At 42.2% G+C, this 11,978-nt stretch overlaps 1 protein-coding gene across 2 annotated transcripts in view; it reads left to right on the top strand.

Moving 5' to 3' along the window:
• Nucleotides 1–11,978, top strand: part of ZFYVE26 (zinc finger FYVE-type containing 26) — an 84,682-nt gene that overhangs the window by 47,859 nt on the left and 24,845 nt on the right. For both annotated transcript variants that reach the window (XR_003969592.1, XM_030319372.2), the window contains exons 30-36: nt 42–73; nt 754–890; nt 1,797–2,017; nt 5,952–6,099; nt 6,357–6,566; nt 7,046–7,264; nt 11,182–11,379. Coding sequence is in view for 1 of the 2 variants with exons in the window: in XM_030319372.2 (XP_030175232.1) it covers nt 42–73; nt 754–890; nt 1,797–2,017; nt 5,952–6,099; nt 6,357–6,566; nt 7,046–7,264; nt 11,182–11,379 (1,165 nt within the window). In the remaining variant the exon portion in view is untranslated. The remainder of the gene's footprint in view (nt 1–41; nt 74–753; nt 891–1,796; nt 2,018–5,951; nt 6,100–6,356; nt 6,567–7,045; nt 7,265–11,181; nt 11,380–11,978) is intronic.

The raw sequence follows: 11,978 nt of genomic DNA, 5'->3' as shown, positions 1-11,978 counted from the left end.
AGAGGAGAAGGAATTCAGGCATTTCATTTTTCTGTTTCCAGTGTGCCAGAGGAGAATCCAGAACAACCAGAAGGTAAGGTTGAATCATATTCCTGTGACTCCTTGTTTATATGTTCAAGTTGGCTCTTTCTTCTTTCTTCAGTGTTTCAACTGCAACTGATACCTTTAATGGCAACTCAATACAACTTGTTGGCCAAGGAATAAAGAAAATTATTGGCATTTGTATCAAGCTGTTTCCCTTAAAATTTACCATCATATAAACCTACCATATTTGGCCATTAGCTTCCAGCACTCAGAAGGCCAGCACCCAAAGAATTTGATCCCTAACTTTGAATAGGTTATTTCTTTTTTTTTCTTCTGGATTTCCCCTTCACCACCATCCTACCTCTGAATGCTACCTCCTTCCCCCAACGCAATCACTATTAATAGTTTGGTTTATATCCTTCCACAGAAGTTAGTTTTTAGGGTAGCCAATGACTCAGCCCTCCATTTGAGAAGGATACACATTTCAGAGTTTCTTGTGTGAAGCAATGGGTTGTATGACAAACACTGTAACATTCATCCGGGATCTTCCCTGGGGAAGAAAGTTTGAGATACCTAGTAAGATCTTCTAAAGAAGATAAAGGGGACCAAGGAGAGACAGAGACCCTCAGATAGGCAGGGATCTGCATGTAGCTCATGCCAGTTTTCTGGCTGGGGCTGCCCTGCACTGCTGGTCAGTTACTGACACACAGATGGTACTTCTCTTCTCAGCACCACCCAGCTCCAAGAGTGAAAGCCCTCCATACTCAGCTGTGGTGAGAGTCCCCAAAGCAGCTGAGGTGGAATGGATTTTGGATCTGAATGAGGAGGAAAATGAGCTGATGCGGAGTGAATTCTACTATGAGCAGGTAATGGCAATAAATGTGATGGTCATTTGAGTTTTTTTCTAACATATAATTATGGCAAGAAATGCCAGAGATAGGTGAACACGACCTGGCCATCACTTACAGCATAATAATATGGGAGCTAAGACAAGTAAACCAACTGAGGCAGAAAATGGAGAGCATCTTGGAAACGAGAGATCAGTAAAGGCTTCATGGAACAAGTAGCATTTAAGACGATCCTTAGAAGAGTAGTAGGAGTGTGACGAGCAGAAATTTGGGCGTTTTAAGGAGAGTGAGGATAGGGGAAGGGCAAAGAGTGCAAAACTAGAACATCTGAGCAAAGGCACAGTGTCAAAAATTGCAGGGCATGGTTAGGGGACTGGAAATGGTTTAATTGGAAAGAACATAGGGCAGTAATAGAGAGGTAGTAAAAGGCAGGATTGAAAAGAGCTATTTATGGATAAGGCCTTGAGTTCTGCAGTAGGGAATATGTACCTAGTAGGCACCAGGGACCGTGCAAGGTTTTGGAGTGTGCTTTTGGAATATTAATTCAGCAACAATGGGTCTATGCTTGAAACAGAGACTTCTCCAGCAAGGCGACTTCCATAGTCCTTGCCAGTAATAAGGAAGATCTGCACTGGTGAGAAAACGGAGGGAATGTGTGGACATCCCCAAGAAGTAGGTAACACATGAACACAGTATTCCCGGTATGGGAACGAAACCTAGCAGCCAGAGCTTTAGCAGTGCCACTTAGAACACCTGCAATTTGTTGAGTTTCATTCCTACTTTGCTGTGGAAGTTGGCTCCTTCCTCCAGTATAGTTCAAGCCTGGCGAAATAGGAAGAATAATTCCTGCCATCCAGCTACCTTTGAAGAATGCTTTGGTCCCAAAGCTCACTATGTGTTTCTCTCTTCTCCCACCCTGGCCAGTCCCCCAGTGCCTCCTTGTGCATTGCCATCTTGAATCTGCACCGGGACAGCACCGCGTGTGGCCACCAGCTAATTGAGCACTGCTGCAAGCTGTCCCAGGGCCTCACCAACCCAGAGGTGGATGCAGGGCTACTCACAGACATCATGAAGCAGCTTCTTTTCAGCGCCAAGATGATGTTCGTCAAGGCTGGCCGGAGCCAGGACCTCGCTCTCTGTGACAGGTAAATGGGAATGAGTCTCTGTTCTTTTACGTGGGTATCATTTCTATCTGGTGGCTTTTTCTGGCCCCACTCTGAGTTCTCACCTCACCTTCCTCTCTCGTAAGACCCACTAAAATGTTTTGCTTCTCAGTTTGATATTGGTGAAATGCTGCTACCAGATCACAAGTGATCTTCCCTACCCTTCTTTTTCCCTGGGTGGATCCTCAAAGCAGAGTGTTCTGTAGCACTACCCCATCAGAAAGAAAGTAAACGCTTTGGTAATCTGTAATTAAAATCAATTTGGGGAAGCACCTTTAGTTTCTGTGGGACTGTCTGGCTTTAAAAGAAAATGTGCCCTCCCTAAATGTCCAATGCTTAGCCTTGGCCAGAACTCTACCCTAGTCTTGACCAAATCCAGACTATTGCCTCAGAAGTTCTAGGTAACAGATCTATAAAGCACACTGGGGGCTAGTCTATCCCTGTGTTACAGGTAGGAATCTGCATCATAAAGTAGAAATATCTATAGAAAAGGTAAGACTAGGCCCCAGATCCCCATACAACCTGCTCTGCCTCCATTCATTAACTTGACAGTGAAAACTCCCAGTTCCCAGCTTATCTGAGATGTGTGACTCATGTTGTGTGTTCCCAACACTCAGTCCTAGCCAGATATGGGAGCAGAGAGCATAATTTTCTTTGAAGTGTAAGTGCCTCAGGCCCTTACTCAGTTTTCAGCTGCAAATTCTCAAGATGGAGAGCCAGTGCAGTGAATCTCATCTCTACTACTTCCTAGCTCTGTAACCTTGGAGAAGTCTGTTAACTGCTCTGAGTCTCAGTTTCCTCTTCTATAATATGGGGGGGTGTTAATAATACTTACAGGGCAGTTATGAAGATAGAATGAGAGTGAAGGGCTAAGAATAGAGCCTTTGTACTCCAAAAATGCTATTATTATTTTCATTATTATATTTTATTTATTTATCATATTTTATTATTTTCATTAACAAAACCAGGGGACATGTGGGTGGCTCAGTTGGTTAAGCATCCAACTCTTGATTTTGGCTCAGGTCATGATTTCACGGTTCATGACTTCAAGCCCCACTGTCGAACTCTATGCTGACAGTACAGAGCTTGTGTGGGATTCTCTCTCTCCCTCTCTCTCTGCCTCTCCCTTGATCACGTACATCCGCACAGGCAGTCATGCGCACGCACACATTGTCGTGTGCTCTCTCTCTCAAAATCAATAAAGAAACTTTAAAAAAAAATTTATCAAGGAGGGCCTGGGTGGCTCAGTTTGTTAAGCATCTGACTTCGGCTCAGGTCATGATCACAGTTTGTGAGTTCAAGCCCTGCTACGGGCTCTGTGCTGACAGCTCAGAGCCTAGATCCTGCTTCAGATTCTGTGTGTGTGTGTGTGTGTGTGTGTGTGTGTGTGTGTGTGTCTCTCTCTCACTCACACTCTGTCTCTCTGTCTCTCAAGAGTAAATAAAACATTAAAAAAAATTTTTTTTCAAATAACAAACAGAAGATTGAGAAAGACGGGAGGAGGTGTAACAGAAAGTGGAAGGAAGTATAAAGGAAGTATAAAGGAGTTAATTTCACTGTTTCATACTAAGAGACAATAGAGTCTATATCATTTTTCAAGTTAATAAATGAAGAAATAAGTATATGTTAAGTAAAGTTTTTTAAATAACCATGAAAAGAACCAAAAATCTACCCATTTACCAGAAATAGAGAAGTGAAAAGAACAAAAACCACTCCATATAGCAGAAAGTAGAAGTTAAGGCAAAAATAAAAATATATCTAAATATACGTCAAATGTCAGTAATGGAAATGAAATAAAATCTTATTAAAAGAAAAAAGTATTCAGATTGGGGGGAAAAAACAAATTTAACATCAAGTCCTATACTTCTTTCAAAATCTAATATAAGTGGAGGAAATATTCACTTTAGGCTATAGACAGCAGAAATTAAGAAGGTGCTAAAAAAAAGAGGGGGGCGTTCGGAGGAGCGCCAGGGTGGCTCAGTCAGTTAAATGTCCAGCTGAGATCAAGCCTTGAGTCAGGCTTTACACTGACAGCTCAGAGCCTGCTTGGGATTCTCTCTCTCACCCTCTCTGTACCCCTCCCCCCCTTGTGCTTTCTTTCTCTCGCTCTCTTTAAAAATACATAAACCAAAAAAAAAAAAAAAAAAAAAGCAGGGCACCTGGGTGACTCAGTCAGGTGAGCATCCAACTCTTGATTTCAGCTTAGGTCATGATCCCAGGGTCACACTGAGCATGGAGCCTGCTTAAGATTCTCTCTCTCTCTCTCTCTCTCTCTCTCTCTCACCCTCACCTCCTCTGCCCCTCCCTTGCTGAAGTGCATGCACACAAGCACTCGCTCGCTCTCTTTCTCTCTCTAAAATAAAAAAATTAAATTTAAAAAAGGAAGTGTTTCCTTCAGTAAGATTCTCAACCCCAGATGCTGTGCGCTTCTCTTTACAATGTACAACAATTGCTTTACATTATACGTTTGTAATTTATAGATTCAGACATGCCCATTCTAGATGATTTCTTCCTTCCTGCAGTTTTCATCTCTCATGTGTATTTAGAACTCCTGGTTTGCACAGTATTTTTCCACTGTTTTTAACTCATACCTCCTTCTGAGAGACATTTAAATAAATAAATAAATGTTTAAATACAAAACTCACATTACCTGTTACTACACGTTTGTTTTTTTAATTTTTTTTACACATTTTTTTTAAATTTTGTTTTTAAGTTTATTCATTTTTGAGAGATAGAGACAGAGCATGAGGAGGGGAGGGGCAGAAAGAGAGGGAAACACAGAATCAGAAGCAGGCTGTAGGATCCACGCTGTCAGCACAGAGTCCGACACGGGGCTCGAACTCATGAACTATAAGATTATGACCTGAGCCGAAGTCGGAGGCTTAACCAACTGAGCCATCCAGGTGCCCCTTACCTGTTATGACAAATGTACAATACATTATGATACCAATTTTGTTTTTACACCATGTACTCTCCCTTACCCCAATCCCACTAAGTTGAGAATGAATAATGTCCTGAATCCCTTTCCAGGGAAATTGATGGACAAGTAAGGATCCATGGAACTTTTTTCTAGACTTCTAAACAATTACATATAATTGTATATAACATATGTTACATTATATATATATATATACATATATATATAGTGTAATATATATTGCATAATATATACAATTATATTCAAGAACTTTGAGTGTAGGACTGTTTCAGGAGCACTGTACAAAATGACCCAGTTCTCTGGGCTCTCTGTCACCATAAGGTTTTTACAATCACCAGGTATCAGGAGTAAGATCAAAGATGGCAGTGCTAATGGGCTGTAGCACGGGGTCATCCTAAGCATGGGAAGAAGATGTCAAGTCCAAGAGATTAGAATCCAAATGAAGGACCAGGTTGCCCTTTCCCAGCAGCATCTCCAAGGAAAGTAGTGACATGGCTTCTGTACTGGCCAGAAATACAGGCCAGGCCATTGATAGTCTCTGTGCTTTCTCCCTAGCACGCAGTTCTAAAGAACCAAAAAGCAAGTGGGCAATTTATGAATCTCCTAGTTGTAAACATCCCTACTCTGAGTATTAATATCTGGTATTTAATGATTACCTTCAAAATTCTAGACTCAATGCTAAGCCCTTTTACTTGGGCTATTTCATTCTATTCTTAAAATTATCTTATATCCATTTTACAAATGAGTAAACTGAGGTAGAGAAGAGTTAACTGACTTGCCCAAGGTCATAGAGCTGCTAAGTGATAGAGTTGAGATTCAGAGAGTCTGACTCCAGAGCCTTCTCTCATAGTATCTGTGTACCTCTCAATTCTCATTACCACATTTCGCACTGGAATTGAAATAGAAAACATTAAAGCAGCAACTATTCTTAGTAAGACTCGGTAGAGCCTCATTGCCTTGCCTCTTTCCTCCCTGTAGCTACATCAGCAAGGTAGATGTGCTGAATATCTTAGTTGCTGCTTCATATCGCCACGTGCCATCTCTGGATCAGATCTTGCAGCCGGCTGCAGTAACCAGGCTAAGGAACCAGCTTTTGGAAGCTGAGTACTACCAACTGGGTGTTGAGGTGAGGCCAAGACAAAACTTACCTCTACCCAATTGTAATGACTTGCCTTTGCCTGGCCTTGCAAACAGGTATTGTCATCTCTCAGTTGTCCTTGGCCGTAGGGAAGTATCTAGAGCATGACAAGTTTGCCAGTTGGGAGTAATGGCAGGTGGGATGATGGGGAAGGAAGATGATTGGCAACAATGGGAAAGAATTGGTCTTTGGGACTTTCACTGGATTTAGGTGCCTCTCACTAAAAGGAGCAGTTTTTCCTCCAGATCTCCACAAAGACTGGCCTTGATCCCACTGGAGCGTGGCATGCTTGGGGCATGGCCTGCCTCAAAGCAAGGAACCTCACTGCTGCACGGGAGAAGTTCAGTCGCTGTCTGAAGCCCCCTTTTGACCTCAATCAGCTGAGTCATGGCTCAAGACTGGTACAAGATGTGGTTGAGTACCTGGAGTCCACAGTGAGGCCACTCCTGTCCTTGGTAAGAAGACAGCAGATGGAGAGTCGGTTCAGGGAGGAAAGCTCAGGAGCAGTAATGACCTGGGGAAAGAATCAGTGTCCACTCAGCTTGTAGTGGCAGTCCTGGCTCAGAGCTGCCAGATTTAGATTTTATTCTTTCCATTTTACATAATTAGGTAAGTAACTCTATATGGTTAGATAAGTAATACAAAGTCCATTTAAAAAAAAGCAAACTACAGAAAAGTATTTTTTAAATGATAAAAATTATACATAATCCCCTACCCAGACTTAAGTAATATCTAGATTTTGGTGAATTTTCTGTGTTATGTTTTTGAATGAAATTGGTGTTATAAACACAGTGTTATAGTATGATGGAGAATTGTAAAACTGTATTGTAAGGTTGTTTCCACATTACTAAATACTCTTTGAAAGCAATATTTTCAGAGGCTGCTGAGAATTTACTGAGTTTTATTTTTCTTTTGCACTCTCCTTTCCTGTCAGCAAGATGATGATTATTTTGCTACCTTGAAAGAACTGGAAACTACCCTTCGGACCCAGAGCCTCTCTCTGGAGGTGATTCCTGAAGGGAAAATCATGAACAACACCTACTACCAAGAATGCCTCTTCTACCTGCATAACTATAGCACCAACCTGGCCATCATCAGCTTCTACATGAGGCACAGCTGCCTACGGGAAGCGTTACTCCACCTCCTCAACAAGGTGGGACTCACAAACCCAGCTCTCAAAGAGCAGTGCCCACTCTGCCCACCTGGGTTGGCCCACTCAGCTTTAAGGGGAGTGATAACCCACCTGAAACTTAACCCAGTGCTGAGCTATAAGATCATCTCTGGCAGAGTCAGGTAAAAATGGAAAGTTCTATCCATTTAGATTATGATTTGATACACGTGCAACAAGTCTTAACCTGGATCCTGGATTACCCCTGTGATTGGCAATGACAAATTTCGTTCCTTCTCCCAAAACATACAGCAGAATCAAATAGTAGTTGACAGCATGGTCTCTAGAATGAGATAGTTGGTATAAGTGGTGTGACCTTGAGCAAACTTGTCTACCTCTCTGTTTCCACACACCTCCCACCTGCCGTGGGACTATGTCCCACTGCTAACTCAGCTGCTGGTCTAGTCAGAGTTGTTACAAGGGCCAGGAAACACCCATGATCCTATATTTGGGCCCCAAATATCTAATGGGAGGAGAGTGTGCTCTCCTTTTTTCCCTCTGACATCCTCCGTCCTCCTCCCACAAGAGGTGAGGGCACCACCGAAGTGCATTATTTCTTTGGAGCCATTGTTAAGCAAAGTCAGAACTCTGTTTCCCCTGACCCTTTGGTATTCACTTTTTTACAAGAATGTTCCAAGAATATTTTCGGAGGAGTTGGCTGATTTGGACCAAATTTCATAGGAAAATATAGGAGTTCAATACTTCAGTTTCAATCTGCCACCCTAATTCAAAATGGCAGCCAGAGAAAGTTTACAAATGGACACATCTTCTAGGGTTGCTCCAGGTGAAGTCTACTGTTCACAGTCATGGTGACCATACCCCTACAGGACAGTGAAAGGGAAATGTTTTCACTACTGCCTTAGCTACTATTTCTTAGCTACTAACCAGGTTTCAGGAATAAAGTAAGAATTATTTTATTTAGGGCTTAATTGCTAAATTTTTCCTTTTCCTCAGTTTCCAAATGAGTTTTGAGATAAAGCTACTTTTCCTAAACACAAATTGAGAGTGGAAATCAACCAGTTCTGTTTCTTCTAACTGTTGACTAGTTCAGAGAGTTAATCTGCTTACTTACTTATCTTGGTATAAGCTGACAACAGCATTACCCTGCTTTACATTTGTCAGAGCTAGGAAAGAGCCTTCTTTTTATCTCCTATAATCATATTTACCCTTGAACCAAAATATCTTAATTCTCAAGCAGATAGGGAACAACAGAAAAACACACTGTGAAAACTACAGCTGACTGGCTAGAGCTGGAAGGTGTTCTGTTGCTGGTCTCGTTCCCTGCCCTTTTCACCCCTTTACCTGCCGCACTGCCCAAGAGTGAGCTTTCTAAATCGGGATACATGCTATTTATGTTATTCATAGTTCATGTTATTCGCCTCTCTGAAAGGCCCTCAGAAGATCCCTGTGGCCATAAGATGAAGTCCAAATTCCTTGGCATGCATACAGGACCCACCCAGATCAGGCCCCCTGATTTCTCCAGTTTGTTTTCACAAGTTCTAGATATGCCCTACATTCCAGGCTTATGAAATTATTTACCTTACACTTTCTTACCTCCGTGAATCTGCATGTGCTGTACCCCCTACCTAGAATAGAATACCCTGCGCCTCTTTGTTTTCTTGGAAAACTCCTGTTTATCCTATCAGACCCTCTCTGTTGAGCCTCCATAGAACACAAGCAACATCAGTCCCCACTTCCTACACACCACCACTGTATCTAGAGTACAGCTCTGTTACTGTGTTGATCCCACCGCATTGCAGCTGCTGCTTTACAACTGTGTCATCCCTTCTGGATCATGGAAGCTTAGGTTTTACCTCTCTGTGTCTTCAGATGCCTGGCCTAGTGCCAGTTATGAATGAATGAGTAGATGAATAGATTAAATAGAAGCTCTTAAGGTATTGCTCTTCTGAGAAATTCCCATTCCTATGGAGCTGATCCCCCTGCTTTTTAAAGTCCGTCCTAAAACTTTTAAATTAGGTCTGGGTTTCTCAGTTAGGAACAGCCAGAATCAGAAAAGAAGTCCTCACCCACTGTGGATGTCCTCAAAGCTCAGAACTCTTCCAGTTCTAAACAGCTTGTACCCAGTGCTGCAAGGCCGACATGGTTATACTACTGTGAGTTTATAGCCATTCTTTACTCTCCATTAGTTATTCACAGTTTAAAGTCTAAATGCCCAGATGATTTTTTTTTCTATGACTATAGAATGCGGATTTATGACACAGGGTCTCTGAACCACAGATGAGCTTCAGAAGGGAAGGGATTAGTATATGTGTGCACTTTCCTGAGGAGTTGATCCATAATGTTTATCTTTTATTCTTTCATCCAAGAAATATTTATTAAATAGCCAAGGACTATTCTGGGCATTGTGGGAAAAAGACAGACAAAAATATCTGCCCTCATAAAACTTAACATTATAGCAGTGAGACGGACAATAAACAAGGTAAATAAAATCTGTAGTATAGGTGATGAGTAAAAAGAAAAATAAAGCAGGGCAGGGGCAGGGATGGGTGGGGCAGTTTTAGAAAGGATGCCCAGGGAGGGTGACACTCAGTAAAGGCCCGAAGGAGGTGGGGAGTGAGCCGTGCAGATTATGGAGAAAGCGTAGTCTAGGCAGAGTGAGTAGCAAATGCGAGGGCCAGGGTGGCTCGAGCAGAGTGAGCTGGGGAAAGCATAGGAGCAGATAAGGTCAGAAAGGCAACAAGGGCCCAGTCATACAGGGACCATATATGGCCTTGTGGACATTGTGAGGGTTTGGGCTTTGTCCTGAGTGAGGAAAACCACTGGAAGATTTTGAGCAGAGGAGTAACATGATGTGACTTATGTTTTAACAAAACCATTCAGGTTGATTGGTTGGCATTAGACAAAAAAGAGGCAGGAGCAGAAAGTGATAGACCAGGGAAGAAGCTATTTCAATAATCCAGGCAAGAGATAATGATGCCTTGGCCAGGGTGGTCAGATAGAGGCAGATTCTGTATGTATTTTGATGGTAGATTCAATAGAATTTGCTAGTGAATTTTATACTGGGGAGGGGAGAGAAGATCTGACTGAATTTTAATCTGAACATCTAGAAGAATAAAACTGCCATCGGAGAAAGGGAAAACTACAGAAAGAAGAGATTTGGAAGAAACAACCAGGAGTGAAGTTCTAGATGTATTAAGTCTACTAGATACCTGAGAAGACATTTTGAGTAGGCAATTGGATATTTTAGACATACACTTCTGGAGTTCAGGAGGAATGAACAGGATGGAAATAGGGATCTAGGCACAATCACCAAATAGTTTTAAAGCCATGAGACTGTATGAAATCACCAAAAGAGTGAGTATAGAAAGAAAAGAGAATAGCTTCCTCCTAAGCCCTGAGGAAATTAAGAGGAATCAGCAAAGGAGATTGAGAAGAAGTAGCCAGAGAAGTAGAAACAAAACCTGGAGAGGGTAATGTCCTAGAAGCCAAATAAAGAAAATCTGGCCAAAAAAAGAAAAGGAGGAGGAAGCCATCAGCTATATCAAAAGCCGTCAGCTATCCATCTGATAGATCAGGTGGAAAACAAGGGCACAGAATTTTAGATTTAACAATTTAGAGACCATTGGTGACCTCGGGGGCAGTTTTAGTGAGGTGATGGGTGCAAAAGCTTGATAAGAATGGGTTGAAGAGACAATCACAGGAGAGAAATTGGAGACTGGGAGTGTAGATGACTTTGTCAGGGAGCTTTCTGTTCAGGAAAGGAGAGAAGGGGAGCAGTCATCAGAGTGGGGTTCTCAAAGGAATCTGTGACTCGTAAAATGTTAAGAAGCACCACTGTAGAAGGAAGCTGAAGGTGTGTGAGTGGAAGGAAATCCAGAGTGGATCCCAGAGAGTGCCAGAACCAGGCTCAATACTTGACTTTTTGCCTTGCCCTGCTGCAGGAGAGTCCTCCAGAAGTCTTCATAGAAGGCATTTTCCAGCCAAGTTATAAAAGTGGGAAGCTACACACTTTGGAGAACTTGTTAGAATCCATTGATCCAACCTTAGAGAGCTGGGGAAAGTACTTGATAGCTGCCTGCCAACATTTACAGAAGAAGAACTACTACCACATTCTATATGAGCTACAGCAGTTTATGAAGGTAATAGCCCCTTCCTGCCCTCTACATCTGTTGATGACAACCTGCCAATGGAGAGACTGTGCAAGATGAGGGAACAAGACTGTCATCTGGTCCCTGACTTCACTATTTGACCAAGCCTAGAGCAAATCCATGTTGCTCTCTAGCATTGTTGAATAATGTTGGGATTTCCATTCTCATCCCAAAGAGACAAATCGTAACCTTGTCAGTAATGGCATTCTTTAGAGTTCAAGGAATGTGAAGGTTAAAAAAGAGGTCTGTGGCAATTTCGAAATAAGCATGAGGCATGAATGCAGAATTCATAAGGAATAATAAATAAATAAGTGTTTTTAGAGAAGGTGCATGAAGGTAGAGGTAACAAGGTTCTCCCAATCTGTCCCAGGGTTGCAAACACTAAATCACAGAGAAATTGAACCATTCAAAGCCAAAGTGAGACCAAAGCCAAGCTGAATGGAAAAGCAAAAGTATCCTTTTTGAAGATCTCTTCTGTGGTGGAATAAAATCCTTCCCAGGAGCCCAGCCAGTCAGTTCACTTTAGAATCCCTTGGGCTTAGGAGTAACTGATACAAAATAGTTGTTCAACCCATGCTGGCGACTAGGCT

Source organism: Lynx canadensis, chromosome B3 (genome assembly GCF_007474595.2).
Source record: "Lynx canadensis isolate LIC74 chromosome B3, mLynCan4.pri.v2, whole genome shotgun sequence".
Classification (NCBI taxonomy): Eukaryota; Metazoa; Chordata; class Mammalia; order Carnivora; family Felidae; genus Lynx; species Lynx canadensis.
This window is presented reverse-complemented; position numbering and strand designations above follow the sequence as displayed.